At 44.0% G+C, this 18,379-nt stretch overlaps 1 protein-coding gene across 4 annotated transcripts in view; it reads left to right on the forward strand.

Moving 5' to 3' along the window:
* The first annotated feature begins 976 nt into the window (after nt 1–976).
* The window catches only part of LOC147634911 (phosphoserine phosphatase, chloroplastic-like), a 70,909-nt gene continuing 53,506 nt past the window's right edge, over nt 977–18,379 (forward strand). For 2 of the 4 annotated variants that reach the window (XM_086804156.1, XM_086804157.1), the window contains exon 1: nt 1,049–1,427. In XM_086804156.1, coding sequence (XP_086660282.1) covers nt 1,217–1,427 — 211 coding nt within the window. In that variant the 5' untranslated portion in view covers nt 1,049–1,216. Of the gene's footprint in view, nt 1,428–18,379 lie in introns of all 4 variants that reach the window. The other 2 variants (XM_086804158.1, XM_086804159.1) reach the window with 2 other exon arrangements.

The raw sequence follows: 18,379 nt of genomic DNA on the forward strand, positions 1-18,379 counted from the left end.
GATTACGAATTCCATGGCTTTACTTGATGAAATTGCTAGAACCAAAAATCCCTAAGCATCTATGCCATGGAGACCTTGCTCTCCTCTATCCCATTGGCCAATATGTGGTTTTTGGATTGCCACATTGTTTGGAATTAGGGTTGCAGGAAAGCACACTCTTAATGCTGAGGGTCCTATACTCACAGTCCCCCTCTTAAATATGTTTTGTGTACTGAGATGTAATCATGAACTTTTCTCTATCTACAGTGAAATCTAATCCCTAAATTAGAGATCTTAATCATACATTTCACAATCGCAACATCAAATTGGATCTTGGTTAGTTCCAAAAGAGAAATAAAAGACTTCATAGCATGGCAATGATCAAGAACTAGAAGTCTTAGTTGAGCTCCCGTAAACCCCAAACAAAAAACTTATACAATCTTGGAAGGGAGAACCCCAAATCTAACCACAGATTCAAGCAAGCAAATCTAGGCAATGACAGCAAGAAAATTGCAAGTTTGATTTATTGGGCGAGTGAACTCACTAAACATACATGTCACTTCTTTGCCTATTTGGGGTCGTGCTGCTAGAGCTCTGGACTGATAGCAAAGGACCTTGTGTGCCGTAGAGGAGCTTGGGTCAGACATCATCTTCCATCTGTTTTGTAGTTGTTCCCAGCACGAGTCTCGATGGAGATGTGGCCCCAATGTGTGTGTGAAGTGGAGTGGGTGAAGGGGTACTTGTTTGGGCATGTGTGTGTGTGTGAGAGAGAGAGAAAGATACACAGAGTGAAGAAGTGAAATCGATCCCGTCAAGTGGGAAGACTCCGTTGGACACCCACACGCTTAATAGCACAACTTTAAAACCACAAATTAAAATGGACAACTTAATACAACTTGAAATTGAAATGAAATGAAATGGAAAGATGGACACCAGCACTGGGGCCGGAACGGGACGACCCCCCCCCTCGCGTGTTCACATTGTCCACCACTCGAATGTTTCTTTTGGCAGCCTTTATGGTGTGCACGGGAGCAGCGAACGTGAGAACGATTGAGTAACCTTTCATCACCCACTACCAAAAGCTGGCAAGTAGTCTTGAGAAGTATCTACCGATACCCTCACAATTGCCTTAAGACCGGGTTAAGCATTTGGTTTCTCATCTTTGAAACTCAGTTTTTCGGCTGCGATTTGGAGTTTTGGGTTTTGTGGGCTTCCTGTGCAGTGATAAGTCCCCGCCATGGAAGCTCTGCTATGCAGAAGCGCTTCTGCTGTTCTGGGCGCCAACTCAAAACCCTCCCTTCAAACAGCCTTTCCCAAGAGATGCCTATTTTCGAAAGTGCATCAGCACAATTGGGCACCGCCCCTTCGCCTCCGCCTGGCGATGCATTCCTCCAACACCATCACTGCCTCTCTGACCACTCATCCCCCTTGCCCTCCCCCATCCAAAGGTATGGCCTTCCTTGCAATTTTATTTTATAATTTGGTCATAGTAATGTACCGTAGTTTTAGTACTCTGATCCCTTTTTTTTGTAAAAATTGGAGAGAGAGTATTTTAGAATCGTTAGATCAGGTAACGGCAATGCATCATAGATGCGAAGTAGCTAGATCCAGCCCATGCAAAAAAAAGAGAGTAATGCATCATATTTTTGATACAGGAATTGTTCAGCCCTGGTCCCTGCTCCTGCCCGTCGTAATATTTTCTGGCAAAAAGCAGCAGGCCAGGTTTACATAGCATTTAGATGGCAATGCAGATCATAATGTAGGACTATAAAATTTTTCTTCTCTTCATCTTTCTTCTTTTTGAAACAATCTTTAATTACGTGTGTGTTCCTGGACAGTAATCAACATATTAAAGGTCTAATCCAGTAGGGTTAGGGACCCCTACAAGCAGATACTTGGCTAGGGTTCCTGGATTGATAAAACAAGCATAATGGCCTTTTATAGCAAGTTAGCTATTTATGGCGTAGTTATCACGATACAAGTGAGAGCTTGGATTAATATGATACATAGTTGTGTGGATGCACCACTGAAGGTCTAAGTTGGACCAAGAGAGCAAACACGCTCATGCCACACGCATGGCAAGTACGTAGGTTGGCGTGTCAAAGGCCTACGAATAGGCTCTAGTGGTATGGGATGTCGGAGTTAGACATAGGTCTCTGGGATTGTGCAAGAAGCGCTAGCCTTGGCTTGGATGCTGGTCGCCGTTGGGAGGTGAGGTTGCCTGCGGCCTCATGATTTGGTTTAGGACTAACCTTTGCTTTTAGCCTGTTTAGGACAGATTTTGGGAAGGACTATATAGTTGGATTCAAAGCCATCCTAACACAGGGGGTGAAGAGGTATATACGTCTAGGTGTCATAGATGTCGGAGTTCCAAGGTATTCCTCTCATCGTTTTCTCTTTCTATCAAAAGTGAATTGCTCTAAGTTGTACAAGGTTTTTTGTTGGCGTCAGGATTGCATGTGACTCATGTGTCCAAGAGATGAGAAGAGTGTTCCCCTCCCCCTTTGTGTGATTGGGTTGTAGCGACTACCCTGTAGAGGCCTGAGGCGGCTGAGGGCTGATAGCAAGGGAAGGTATCATGACCAAGCCATAGGGTAGCGGCTATTCTGTACAACAGCTAGGCTAGGTGACCAGGCCAGCCAGCCAGCCCTGAACAGCAACGGCCCAGCCAGCACCCTGGGCATCGCATGAATGCATCCGACACAGCCAGGCAGTCAAGCATGGCAGAGGTGGCCAACAGGAATGGTGCTCAAAAAAAGAGAGAGCAGTACTATGGCTGTGTGCGCAGAGAAAACAACAGCAAGGTTGTTGAACAAAGGGGAGAGAAGCCTGCAGAAAAGGCATGCATAAGAAAAAGCATCTGTAGGTTGGAAAAAAACAGGTCGTGAGTTTTTTTAAAGGAAAAGGTTGTTTTAAGAAAAGTAATATTGTTTTTTCACGAAAATATTCGATGGCTTTTTTCTAAAAGAGGGAGGAAAGCTATAAGCACATGTGGGTTCTTTTATTAAAACTGAATAGCACATTAGTTTTTAATTCTAAAAACCTTAACCTTTTGTTATAAAAGGGGGGATTGCTTGTGAGTTCTATGCATCTGAAGTCCATCTCCTTGGTTAAGAGGGTTGAAAGTACTTGGCCAGCTTCCAAGAGTAGGATTGGAACTTCAGTTCGTGGGAGAGCTGGATTTTTGCAGCACTTCATCTCAACATGTGAATTCTCTTTAAGCAGGGGCAAACTATCTTGGGATTGTCATGGGTGATGAAGTACAGAGCGATTGTGTGATGGATGAGATTGTTCACTTGACGACGACCATCAGGATGACGGTGTGATGGTCGATGACTTGGCCACTAAAGGTGACTTCGATGCAAGGATGACATTGCTTGAGGAACATATTACGAACCTTACCCACACCATTGTTGTTATACAAGCAACATTGGCAGGTTTGGTGACAACAGGGAGAGCTGGGACAGCTTTACTTGTATCCTCTTTTACTCCAAAGTCCTATATGGGGGATCAGAAACAAAAGACTCAGGAGACAATTGACTCCTGGCTTCACAGATTGGGTATGGACTTTGAGTTCCATCTTTCCCCGAGGATAAGACGATACAAATGGTAGAGGTGTTCTTGATAATAGGAAAAGCCCTTCCTTGGTGGAAAGAGTTACGAGTAAAGCCCATGACGTGGGTAGATTTTGAGAGTTTTTCGGGAAGAGTTCTTGTAGGCCAAGGATGAGTATGACATTATGTCCAAGTTTAAAACCTTGGAAATGAAGAATTTCCCTTATGACACATATTTATAGAAATTTAGAGAGTTGTAGACTCCTCCAACAACTAACATGGATTCTATTACTATTTTGGGATTCTTTGTGGATGGATTACTTGAGGGATATAAGCTTCACATCAACAATAATCGAAGCAAAATGTTGGATGATGCCAATATTTTTGATGAGATAGTGGCAAAGACACAACTAAAGAAACCCCAACAACTCTCATTGATAGATCATGCATGATCCCAATGTAAACGAAAGTTTAAGTATGGGAAGACTTCATAGACTCGTGTAGAGACCTAGAGTCAAAGAAATCAAAGAAAGCGGAGTAGACAATGGACTCTTTAGTACATTGAGGGAGGGTCGGTGCTTCACTTGTGGTCAGCAAGGGCACATGAGGACGAATTGTCCGCAATCGAAGGGTAAGTCAAAGTTAAAGGGAGCTCATGCGACCGAGGCTAAAGGTAAGATTACTTCCGTACATACTATTATTTTAGATCAGAATTCTTACAAGGGTTGTAGCCTTAATATGAAAGTTTTAGTCTTGCGGACCTACTATGGATGTATAGGTTAGTCGTGGTTCAAAACTGCACAGAGTACTCACAACAACTTAATGAATGCTAAGCTTGCAAAAGTTGGGAGTGGAGATGCAGCCTAGTGATCACTAGTATCATGTCGACATGTCGTCAGGCTCACAGTTCTGGGATTGGCAGGTGTCTCAGTTGCCTATAACTTTCAGAGCTACTTGGAGCCACCAGTATGAATCTAGAAAGAGTAGATTTTATTATAAGAAAAGAGTGGTTTTATAACCACGATGTACAAATAGATTGGAAGGTTCATAAGCTATCTTTCATCATGGACAATGTTTAGTTTTGTCTATAGGGGGGTTTTGATGTCCCATCCACTATTGTAAACTCAGTTGAGCTTTGTAATGTAGTAAAGGATTCTGATTATGAATTGTTTGAATGTGTTCTAGATACCATGTCATTTGATGCTAGTTGTGAGTTTATTTCAGGTAGTCTTGATGTATGGGAGACAAAGGCTTTAGAGAACATTAGAGTAGAGTTTGTTGATGTTTTTTCAGTTGAGTTACGTGATGGTCTTCCTGCTAGTCGGTTGGTTGATCATAAGATCAATTTAGTTCCAAGGTCTCAGTTTGTGAGCTTTGCTCCTTACAGGATGAGCTAGTTGAAAGAGGATGAGATTGTGCGACAGTGTTGGAATGTCTTCGGATGCGACAGATTCGTAAGAGTAAATCTCCTTGGGGGGCACCAATACTTCTAAAGCACAAGTAGGACGGAAGTTGGAGAATGTGTGTATAAAAAGTTATTATCAAGAATAGATATCCCCTTCCCGAAGAGGATGATTTGATTGATAGGTTTTAGGGAGCTTCCTATTTTATGAAGATTCATCTTCGTATTGGTTATCACCGGATACGGATAGTTGAGGGAGATGTCTTTAAGATGGGATTTTACACGTGGTATGGCCATTATGAGTTTCTCGTGTTACCTTTTGGGCTCATGAATGCTCCTACTACTATCCAAGAGATGATGAATGATCTCTTTAGAGATTATTTAAGGAAATTTCTAGTCGTGTTTTTAGATGATATCTTGATATACAATCGTACTCATAGTTGCATGCATTCTTTGCATGCATGCATTTGCATTCGAGAATGCCAAGTTTGCAAAAGAATGCAACGAGGGTGGTTGAGTATGCATTTGTGGCATGAAACTTGAAAGCTGAATTTTAAAGCTAGGGACTAAAAATTCAAACATACACATCTCACAATCAGAATGTCATGACTCACAAATTCACACACATAAACTTCGAAGTTCACATTTAGAACTTCAAAATGGACATTGAAAGTTGAAACTGAAAAGTTCTGGAAATGCACTCACAATATGGCCATAAGTGTAGTACAAAAGTAAGAGTACTAAAGAGTAAAGTACTCTAGTCCCAAGGCTAAAAGCCCAACACACTAAAGTGTGCTCACACGGGAAAAAACCCTTGTCCAGCCAAGGTAAAAAGTACTCGTGTATGAGACCTATCACCTACTGAACAAAATGTTTAATTATCATTCTTCATCCTCCTTATCGGAGCAAGAAGATGAAGTGTAATCCTCATCCGTCTCCACATTGCTAGCTTCAACCTGGACATAATTGGCATTTGTTGCTGCATGCATGTTCTCTATATTCTCATCCTCTATACACTCACGAACCTCTTGTAAAGCAACAAGTCTGTCATCATCTTTCTCCTTGTTGATCATCTCCAAAGTTACCTCCAATTTCTCAAATCCTCTAGCCTTGATTTTGGATACCAGTCGAAGATTGGTGTGTATGTAAACCAATCTCTCGGTGTTTGATGGTTTGAGCCTGTTTCTCTTTTTGGTATGTATGAGAGAGAAAGTGCTCCAATTTCTCTCGCATGGGAAAGCCATACTTCCCAAAGAAAGCACACGAATGGCAAGCTGCTGTAACTTAGGTGTGCTTGCACCAAAAGACTCCCACCACTTTACTCCTTCATGCATTCTACTTTCATCTAAGGCAAGTGGGCGAGAAAAAGTACCCTTTAAGGACTTGTAATCATCCAATTCATCTATCAATGCTCCTTGCTCTGCTACGTTCATATGTGTATAGCGCTCTATGAGCGTCATCCATCCATTTTGAACTTCCTCGTCTGCCTCTTGTCCCTTACCTCTCCATATAGGATGCAATACATAGCCTGCTGCATGAAGGGGAGAGTGCATCATGTCCCAACGACCAACACATAGAGCTTTAACCTCATTCAATTTTGTTACATCAACACCAACCATATTCTGTATGCTCTCTATCATGCGATCTGTGAGCTCATTAACTAATCCCATTGTAGCTCCTTCCCTATTACACATTTGAAGAATCTTCAAAATGGGAGCCATTATTTTCACAATCTCCTTTGCATCGTGCCAAAACTTGGTTTCCAATACCTTGCTTGTGATCTCCAAGCCAATAACTCTGTTCTTAAACAGACTTTGCATTTGGTCCATTCATCACTTACCACTATCTTTCTTAAGCCATTGTAAACCCTTTCATCAAGTGAGTTTGATAGCACAATAAATGTGTAAGCAAACCGTGTGTCTGTTGGCTTTAAAAGCTCCTTCTTGCTGTATGTTCGAAACATTGCCAAAAGTGTAGGCTTTCTTGTGATGAACTTCACAATCTTCTTTGCGTGCTCAAGAACGGGTGAAACCCAGTCCAAGTTGCCAATGTCTTCAAAAAGAAGGTCTAAGCAATGACATGAGCAACGAGTAACAAAGATGTGAGGCCATTGCTGCTCAATAAGCTCTCTAGCTACCACACAATTTGACGCATTGTCCATGCACACTTGCATAACATTACTATGTCCAACATCGAGAATAACATCTTTGAGAATACCAAAGATGTACTCTCCAGATTTCATTTGGCTGCTTGTGTCCACAGCTTTTAAGAACACACTACCATAAATACATGATGCAAGTACATTTATTATCGGTCTTTTCTTGGTATCAGACCAACCGTCACATACAATTGTGCATCCATATTTCTTTCACTTGTCCCTTATACCCAACAGGTCTTTATCTATGCATTTGACCTCTTCTTTAAGCTCCTTAACACGCAATGCTTCATATGTAGGTGGCTTATACGAGGGCCTTGCTTCACCAATGGCTTTGACCATGTCCAAAAAATAGGGACTTCTCACTTTACAATGAGCAATGTCCTCTGCATAGAAAAACCGCCTATTCTTTCTGGCTTGCAATTGCCATGTATCTGCAAGCTTTCCTTGTGACTGGCCAGCTTTATAGACTCTTTGTCTCTTGTTTGCTACATTCGTAACATTGGCTGTACTTGAAGAACCACATGCATTTGATACAGACCCAACATTTGATGCGCCTTGTGATTCTCCCAAATCAACCACTTGTGCATCAATGGCATTATCCCCGCTCCCACATGTAACCTTCTCCATACATCTTTTACATTTTTTGGAGCATGTGCACATTTATCAACACCATTGCCCACAATGTTCAAGATGCGAAGGCCCGCCAATCCAGTCGTGGTGACAATATTTACATTTGCAATGATACAATCCCCTCCCTTTCTGCTCCAAACGAGTGACAAACTCCCACTCAGGACCAGATTTTTTCCCCATTCTTGAAGCTGGGTGATAGGATCTGATTCCTGAACAACCAAATGGCAAACAAGAGGTTTCAATTTTCAGCATTGCAAAAAGGCCCAAATTTGGGGAAAAATGTGTTAAAAAAAAGGCCCAAATTTGACAGAGCACTTGCACATTGCAGGTGCTCTGTCAAATTTGGGCCTTTTTTATTTCAAATTCATTATTCAGCCTATAAAAAGCCCTGTGCTAATTGTATTACACTTTGCAAATGTGCATTGCCCAATGCCCACTGGCCCTTGCCCACAGGCTACAGCCCTCATTGCTCAGGAGTCAGCCCGCACTCCACACTGCACAGCCTTGGCCCTTCAGTGCTCACTGCTCAGCCGGCTCAATCCGCAAGCTCATGCTCATGAACTGCTCAGCCCGTTGCCCACTTGCGAGACGCTGCCCAGTGCCCATGAAGTCGTCGCACGCAATATATAACACAAAACGTTAAAAAAAACGTAAAAACGGCCAAATTTTGGCCCGGCCAAAATTTTTAATGGAAAAAAAAATCCACGTTTGCAAAGGCCACGCATTCGCAAGCATGCTTCAAACATTTGCAAACATCTGCATGAAGGTGCATTCGCGAATGCAGGTAACTATGTTTTAGTATATAGTTGTACTGTAACTCGCGGTGGGTGCCCGGGGGACTAGGGCCTTTGACACACTTGTTGATACCATCAATGCATATTAAAACATTTAAACATGGCCACAGCCTTAACACATATCCATTGTCATGGCCCTGTGAAAATGGAACAGTACAAGTGTGGGCATGGTGGTTGCAGAGTTAGAATATTTTATGATTCACATGGGGGGTGCCCGGACAGAGTTTAAGATGTGTGGACATCCCTAGGTGTGAAGGGGGGAACTAGAAACATTAAACTTTAATGTTTATAAAAGTTGCCCCTAGGCCTTAGTGGCCCTAGGGAACTTTTAAAGTTTGGGGCCCTAGGGATTATTTTGGGGAGGAGGGCCACTCTACTTTTGGAGTGTTTCTCTCTCCTCTCTCTCTCTCTCTCTCTTCCCTTTTGGGAGTCGTGGAGCAAAAGGGACACACAAGCGTGGAAAAGCACAGGGAAGAAGGAGGCGGCTGCTGTATTTGTGCTGTAGCTGCTGTTTTTCTGTGAGCTGTGTGTTGAAGAAGGCCGTACAACAGCCGTACAGTGCTGTACGACTGCAGGCACTGCTGTGGACAGAGAAGCGCAGGGCTGTGGGACTGAGTCAGGCGCCTGCAACTGTTGAATCCAGGCTGTACAGTGCTGTACGACTGCAAGTACAGCACTGTACTTTTTGCAGGTACACTGTACAGCCAGTTCTAGGGCAAGTACAGGTGCTGGACAGTACTGTAGCAGACGGCGCAGGCAACCAGCAGCAAATCAGCAGGCGGCTACTTCTGGTTTTCTGCAGAAACAGCCCGTACCGTTCAAGTACAAGCAAGTACAGTCAAGTACAAGCAAGTACAGTGCTGTTTTTCAGATCTGTACTTTCAAAGACAGCATAGAGGTGAACACAAGGAGGAAGGTACAGGCAAGTACGTGCACATGTGTGAAGCAGGGTTGTGGAAACAAGTGCTTGCAAGTACAATTTGGTACCGTTGCTTCCTCTAGTGCTGTTTCACGAGCTGAATTTGGTAAGCTCCGTTTTTGTTCATCTATCTCTCTTTCTACTGCTTGATGTCTGTTGCAGATATGAGTTATCTGGCCCCTTGTGAGAGGAGGGGTATGGCAGATTTACAAGGGTTGAGACAGAGTTTGGACAACATATGTATATATGAGCTGAGATGTTGTATCATGCTCTTGAGATATGCCAGATGTATGCCCATGGTTGCCCTGCTTAGTGGTCTTGGCTAATCAGAGGGAGGCACAGTGTGTTATTTGGAGACACAGATTTGTGTGCATAGATCCTTTGTGCTAAGAAGGTTTTGTGGGCCGTGAGATTGGACATACAGGTGTAAAGTCTTGGTTGATTTTTGTTGTACTTAGCCATTCATATTATTTTAATTGAATAAAGAAATACCGTAAGAGGCGCCAAGCTTTGGGGCCAACAGGTGTCGCCTTGTTTTCAGATTTGGGCACTTTAGCTCCAATCTGTTTTGTTTTCACATCTAGACTACAAGTGGACGGGTGACTGCTAGTCTACCGCACTCTGGTTTCTATCAGAGGCCGGTTTCAAAGTTCCGTTGCCGGGACCAATCATCAACTTTCTGAAGGGGATGAGCTCGTGGTTGCTTTGAAGAAAGCCATCGCTGAAAATTCAGCAAACATGTCTGATACAGAAGATGAGTACTTCTATCATGAAGAAGAAGAACAAGACATTTCACCTGAGAGAGATGTATCTGGGGATATTTTTGCAGGAGAACAGGCTGCAGATGTTGAGCCCTATGAGGATGTAACCCAGTCAGAAGATGTGCATAGTAAAGAGGATGATGATGCTCGGTTCAAAGATCGTTTGGCTGGTGTTATGGATACTTTTATGCAGCTCACACAGAGTGAGAGATTTGCTGAATTTATGAGATCTCGCACAGAGCCCCGCACAGAGCCCGAGAAAAAGAAGAAGAAGGTTCGTTCAAAGAATCTTCCTCACGGTCATAGTGGTGCCATCCCAGAGGAACCATCTTTTGGCCAGTTTCCGAATGTGCAGCATGCTTATGGTGCAAACTCTCAGAGTTCCTTCTATGGACAGCCACCTATTCCTCGGCAGAATATGCATCCAGGTTATTTTGGTGGTGGTTCCGTGTTCCAATCCATGACTGGGGGTTACCCTCAGGGAGGCATGGGTATGTATGGGCCTTTTGGAGCCAATTTTCAGCCTGGCATGCAAGGGAATATGTATGGTGGTATGCAGTCCGGTATGCAAGGAAATATGTTTGGAGGTATGCAACCTGGGATACAAGGCAATATGTTTGGTGGTATGCAGCCAGGTATGCATAATGGAATGTATGGAAACATGGCTGGAATGTATGGTATGCATGGTGTGGGAATGGGAAATGTTGACCCAATGATGGGTATGAATGTTGGGGGCAGCAATCTTACGAAACCACTTCCATATGATAATCTAACGCCTATGGGAAAGGCGAAGGATTACAAGGAAGGGGGAGCTGCAGTGAAGTTTGACACATTCAGTGAGGCCAAGGATAAATTGAAAGCACTTACCTTTTTACAGCAGTTTGATGCTGCTTTTTTCTGGTGGGAATTACACAGAGTCCTCTAAGGTGAGGAAAGCTGCCACTTTTCTCAAGGGCAATGCTTTGCAGTGGTGGTCAACTCTTCTTTTGCAGGGCATAGCACCCACTACATGGGTCCAATTCAAACAGGTTTTCTCTTCCGTATGGTTCACATCTACATTTGAGGTGGATGTTATGACCGCTTGGCATAAGCTGGATGCTTCAAAGTGTGATAGTTTGGAGGATTATAACAAGAAGTTTTGGGAAGCTTTACTCCCAGTGACTTCTTATCGTGCGATGCCATTATTTGAGCAGGTAGAGAAGTATTGTTGTGGGCTGCCCAAGGAGGTACAAGATTATTGTATAAAGACGAGTAACGAACATGTCACAGATGATTGAAAATGCTATGACAGCTAATGCGTTACTCACAGGTGGTTCATCTGGGTTTAAAGGCAGTAAGAAATTGGGCAAGAAAGCTGAAAAATTTGGGCATGCTTCTCGTGATGCTAAAGGGTCTACAGAGACAAAGTATAAGAAGTTGCCAATGCCCAAGAGGACTTCTGAGGAAAGACAGGCTTTGAGAGATGCTCAAAAGTGTTTTTACTGTACTGAAGAGGGGCATATGTCATTCAATTGTCCCAAAAGAAAGTCCCAAAAGGATCCTGACAATAAAGGAGAGCCCAAGCCAAAGAAACCAAAGCCTTCTGCAGGCTTAGTTCCTGATCTTGTGGGGGAGCAGCTAGGTGGTGAAGCTACAGAGTTGTGCAGGGCATGGGGCAAAGTGAGAGATCAGAATGCTTTGATCTTCTTTGACACAGGTGCTAGAGCCAATTTCATTTCACCAGATTTGGCTGGCCGATTGGGGATTCGCGAAGAGGAGATGGGGCCGTTACATGAGGCAAATATGGCTTGTCCAGGGTATGCAGAACCCGTTACTCCTATTATTGGGAAGCTTCGGCTTCATTTGCAGGGTTATGTGGACAGCGAAGAGTTCTTCATCATGCCTTTGGATGGCTGTGATGTTTTGTTGGGGATGCCATGGTGCCACAGGGTACATGTGGTGGTGGATACTTACAATAGGAAAATTACTCTGACTCATAGAGGGAAAGAGCATGTATTGGATGTAAAACTCAAAGGGGAATCTGTTCCTATTGTATCTGCTTCGGCGATTTCATCAGTAATGAAAAAGCATCTTTCCGCGTACTTGATTTATGTAAAGGATGCACAGGATGATGAGTCTAAGTCTAATTTGTCTATGTTAGATAAGGACAGGACTGATTTCTTATGTGGATTTCAAGACTGTTTTTCCGAGTCATTGCCAGGAGAACTTCCTCCTGAGAGACCAGAAGATCATGCCATAGATCTGATTCCTGGTAGTACTCCACCGAATAGACCGCCGTACCGTGTTAGTGCAGCCCAATAGGAAGAGATTATGAGTCAGGTGCAGGAGCTTTTGAATAAAGGGTTGATACAGCCTAGCTCATCACCCTTTTGCTCACCTGTGCTCTTAGTGCAGAAGAAGGATGGTTCTTGGCGCATGTGTATTGATTACAGGGCGCTGAACAAGAATACCATCAAGAATCGATTCCCCATACCGAGGATCGATGACATCTTGGACCGCTTACAGGGCTCCGCAGTTTTCAGTCGTATTGACTTGAAAAGCGGGTATCATCAGAGACGCATGAGACCCGAGGATGTGCATAAGACAGCATTCCGAACCACGTTTGGGTTGTATGAGTTCTTGGTTATACCCTTTGGTTTGACAAATGCGCCTGCCACATTTAATAGAATGATGGACAAGATTTTCAGGCCTCATAGAGAGTTTGTGGGCACATTCTTTGATGATATGATTGTACATTCACAAACTGAGGAAGAGCATAGAAGGCATTTGGCCATTGTGTTTGCAGAACTCAGAAACCATAGGTTGGTTGTTAATGGCAAGAAGAGTGAGTTTTTCTTGCAGGAGATACATTTCTTGGGGCATATTGTGTCTGGTCATGGAGTCCGTATGGATCCAGCCAAGGTGGAAGCAATACTTAATTGGCCAGCTTTGAGGACCGTGCATGACGTACGCAGCTTTCTAGGATTGTGTTCCTATTACAGGCGTTACATACGGCACTTTGCTGAAATTGCTTCGCCTCTTCATGCTTTGACGAAGAAAGCAACTCTGTTTAGATGGGCTGATCGGGAAATTACAGCATTCAAAAAGCTCAAAGAAAAGCTTACTTCGGACCCAGTATTGGTGTTATCGGACCTCCGAAAGGCTTTTGTTGTCTAGTGTGATGCATGTGGAAGTAGCATTGGTGCAGTTCTCATGCAAGAGGGACATGTCATAGCCTATGAGAGTAGAGTTTTGCAAGATGCTGAGAAGCATTTACAGGTGTATGAGAAAGAGATGTTGGCTGTAATTCACGCTCTTTCTACTTGGAAACACTACTTGCTTGGGGTTGATTTTACTGTACAGACAGATCATCAGACCTTGCGTTATTTCCTCACGCAGACTAAGCTTTCAGAGAAGCATATGCGTTGGGCAAACTTTTTGTCAATGTTTCACTTCCAGATTGTGCATGTGGAAGGCAAAAAGAATGTCGTGGCAGATGCTTTGTCACGCAAGCCACAGGTCTCTGCAGTTTTACTTGCTTATCATCATGAGCTTGATGAAATGAAAGAGCAGTATGCCCATGATGAGGATTTTGAAAGGTTGTATGATCAGATGTCTGAGGGTCAGCGGCATGAGCACTATACTTTCAGAGATGGGTTTTTATTGATGCATGGCAGACTGTGTGTTACCAGGCCATTGCGACTCAAGGTTATGATTGAAAGTCATGCTCCACCGTATGCAGGTCATAGAGGTATTGATGCCACGGTCAAAGCAGTGGAGACTTTCTTTTATTGGCCAACCTTGAGAAGAGATGTTGATGCCTTTGTGAGGCAATGCATCGTATGTCAGAAGGTAAAGTTTGACCGTCAGAAGACACTAGGGTTATTACAGCCTTTACCTATTCCGGATAGACCTTGGGAGAGCATTGCCATGGATTTTGTATTTGATCTTCCACGGACACAAACGGGAAATGATGGCATTTGGACTATCATATGCAGGTTCAGTAAGCAGGCTCATTTCATTCCCGTGCGGAAGACAATTAAAGTGGATCATATGGTGAAGTTGTTCATGGCGAACATCTTCAAGTATCATGGCTTGCCTACGTCTATCATTAGTGACCGTGATCCACGGATACAACTCTCAAGTTTTCATTGTCATTTCATCCACAGACAGATGGTCAGTCAAAAGAGGCTAACTCTACAGTGTTGGATCTCTCAAGTGTTATGTGTCAGAGCACAAGCAACAATGGGAAAAGTATCTTCCTTTGGTGGAGTTTGCATATAACAACACTGTACATAGCTCGATAGGCAAGGCGCCTTTTGAGATTGTAGAAGGAGGGAAGAAGGTACCACCCATTTTGCATACAAAGGATAAGATCTTTGAGGCTGATCAGTATGTGGAGAGCTTGGATGAAGCTTATCGGAGAGTTAAGTTGGCCCTCCAGAAAACTCAGCAGAAGCAAAAGAAAGCCGCAGACAGTCACAGACGTGATTTACAGTTTGCATTGGGTGATTGTGCTTTGAAAAGGCTAGACTCAAGAAGATGAAGGGTAAAGAGCGCTTATTCCCTAAGTTGAGCATGCGATATTATGGACCTTTTCAGGTATTGGAACAGATTGGTGAGGTAACCTATCGTTTGAAGTTACCAGATCACTGGAGGATTCACAATGCTTTTCACGTGAGTCTTCTTACACCTTTCCGTGGGGATGTGCCTGAGGATGCATCAGATGAGGCTCAGCCGGAAGTTGAGGAACTTGATGAGGTTTTGATTCCCGAGCAGATACTGGCACATAAAGAAAGGAAGGTACGAGGTAAAGTATCCCGTCGCTATCTTGTGAAGTTCAAGAACTACTCACCGATGGATGCGAAGTGGATGGAGGAAGGTGACTTAACAGATTCACCTCAGGTTTTGCAGCTTTATCTCAATGCCTTTGAGTTAGAGCCGACCCTTGTTGTGGCTCATTCAGGTTCAGCAGAGCATGGGTCTGGAGCATTACCTGATGCTCAAGAGGGGGGTCGCACCTCCACTCCCTTGATACAGACCAAGGTTGATGTGTACGTACTGTACGTAATGTACGGTACGTATTTGTACGTTGTTCCGTACAGATAAAATTTTTGTGCATGTAAAAATACGTACCATTGTAAAAAATATCAATCTATATGGCATTTCATATCAAAATAAACATAAAAAGATCCAAATACATTTTAAATTGTGAGAGAGACCTACAAGACAATCTAATAAGGTCTTTGCTAATACGCATTTGATTAGTAATCACAAAACCCTTGCCGCATGTTGTAAAACTTGTTACTTCAGAAATCAAACATCAGATACCAAAACCAGTTTTCAATCAGATGACAGAGATCAATCTTCAATCACCAATCACCACTCTTAGAAGTTAGCTCTATATAAACTGATGAATCAGTGTTCACACAACAAAAGTCTCGACTCTCATCCATGTCAAAAGGCTGCAAATGCATCAAAACAAACTGAATACAATGCACATACTACATAGCAAGCTGCAACAGTACGTCATAGAAATGTCCTCAAAAGGCCCATAAGGGCTAGTCCAGAGTCTAGACTCCACAATGAAACATGACCTAAGAGTCAAAACTCCTCATCAGATGATGATGATGACGATGCACCAGAAGAGAGCAAGTCCCCATCTGTCAAGACATTGCCCTCGTCGTCATACTCAGGCTCTGCCATCACGGGCACATGTGATGATGTGAAAGATGTATCATGAGATCCATGTGCTACATCATCATCTCCTGGCTCACTCTGAGTATGAATGAGAGTGACAGCCTCATTCGCCCGAGTCCGCTGCGTACGAACAGGCAGCTTCCCCCGACGAATGCTCCTCCGTCTAGCGCTCTCTGAATCTGCAGCCTCCTCACGCAAAGGTATCGCCAAAGCCCATGCGCGTGACCTTGTGACACGACGATCGATGCTCTCCAACTCTCTATGAAGGAGTCGTATAATATCTGCCTGCTCGTCTCTGACACGCTGCTCCACGTCGCCCTCAGTAGAGGTTGGCACCATCTTCACATGGGTCGGATCTGCCAATGGAAAAGCAAAATCCGACAAGTCAGAACCACAAGCAAAATACTTGCACTGCCATCTACGCGTGCCAGAACCAGCTTGGCTCGGCGTATTAATAACACGGATGACATTCGTGTGCTCCTGCCAGTAGGGGTTGCATGGCTTCGGCATATTGGATCCTGGAAGCTCTGTGACACAAACAAAGAGAGAGAGAGAGCTTAGAGTAGAGTACATACTCCAAAGGAAGAAAGAGAGAGAGAGAGAGAGAGGGAGAGCGTAGAGCATACTCCAAAGGAGGAAAGAGAGAGAGAGAGAGAGAGGGAGAGGGACCCCGGACTCGGGAGGGAGTGAGAGAGAGACGAGATTAATCATGTAGTACATTGGCACACACAGAGAGAGAGAGAGAGAGAGAGAGAGAGAGAGAGAGAGAGAGAGAGAGAGAGAGAGAAATGAAATGAAATGAAATGTTATATTAACGTCTTCAAAAGGCCATAATGACCTATGAGACCAAAAGTTACATCATGGTGGATCTGATACAATGTCTGGATAAAAAAACCCAGAAAATGAAAAATAAAGATGATACTACAGGCACCTAGAAAATGAAACTGGAAATGGAAGGTAAACAGAAACCCTTATAGGGTGTGAATATAGTGAGGGGGGGGGTACACTATGGAGGTGAGTGGAATATAGTGAGGGGATACAATATCATGTGGGACGGAGGGGTACACTATGGAGGTGCCTCCATCTCATAATATGTGCCGCATCGGACGCTGGCGGATCTCCTCAATATCCTCCATGGTGAGTACTCTGACTGGACGTCTCCCATGCCGTGCTAGTATGGTCCTGATCCTCTGTTGTAGTCTCCGCCGGTGTCGAGATGGGCCTCTCATCTTGGGGCGCCTGGACCGCCCCAGCTCTATAGCCCGATCAATCAGTGTACCTCTGGTGCGGCTGTGCTCTGGGGCTAGCTGCAATGCCTGCTGACCTGACTGCTCAATCTCTGGTCGAAAGAAGTCTGTAATCTGCCTCTGTAGGTGTCTCTCCCTCTCTGATCCCCTCCCTCTCAGGAGACCCTCTCTATGTCTACGCAGCTCCAGCAAGTACAATCCAAGGCATCTCTGATCCTGGTATCTCATGACTCTAGAAAGTGGTCCAAAGACCTCTCTGAACAGGCAGTGGAAACGGCCTCGTATCTCATAATATACTGGAGAGAGAGAGAGAGAGAGAGAGAGAGAGAGAGAGAGAGAGAGAGAGAGAGAGAGAGAGAGAGAGAGAGAGAGAGAGAGAGAGTACAGTACGAGACAGAGATGCATCATGAGGGACCAAGGCCATGAGCGAGAGAGCGTGTGAATTACCTGGTTGCAATGTGCACAGTGTGCAGAGACGGAGCGAAACAGAGCACTGTAGGCGAAACAGGCGAAATTCCAAAACAAGGCCAAAATCGCACGTTGAAGGTCAAAAAGGGGTTTTTTTTAAAAAATAAACGTACGGATCGATCCGTACGCGCACGGATCCGTACAGTACGTTCTGTACGGTACGGATCGATCCGTACGTACGTACGGATGCAACCCTGATACAGACAGGCTCAGATGACATCTAGAGGTCGCTTGGTGCAAATTTAATCTCACCCGAAGGTACTGAGGCTGACAGTACATGTGTTTATGGGACTTCTATGATATATGTGTACTAGTCACATGAGATTTTTGTGGATATGTATGGTTCACAGTGGTATACAACTTGGACTATTACTATGCCATTGGTTTGCAGTGAATGTTGATACATGTGTATGGCTTAGAGAGATTGGGACGCTGATCTTGCCATATTGTATATTTCACTTTGGATATTTTGTTGCATCACCAGAATGCAATCGAGGACGCTTGCCATTTTTCAAGAGGGGGGTATGTCATGGCCCTGTGAAAATGGAACAGTACAAGTGTGGGCATGGTGGTTGCAGAGTCAGAATATTTTATGATTCACATGGGGGGTGCCCGGACAGAGTTTAAGATGTGTGGACATCCCTAGGTGTGAAGGGGGGAACTAGAAACATTAAACTTTAATGTTTATAAAAGTTGCCCCTAGGCCTTAGTGGCCCTAGGGAACTTTTAAAGTTTGGGGCCCTAGGGATTATTTTGGGGAGGAGGGCCACTCCACTTTTGGAGTGTTT

This window comes from Cibotium barometz, chromosome 10 (genome assembly GCF_041138505.1).
Source record: "Cibotium barometz isolate CiBa-2024 chromosome 10, ASM4113850v1, whole genome shotgun sequence".
In the NCBI taxonomy this organism is placed as follows: Eukaryota; Viridiplantae; Streptophyta; class Polypodiopsida; order Cyatheales; family Cibotiaceae; genus Cibotium; species Cibotium barometz.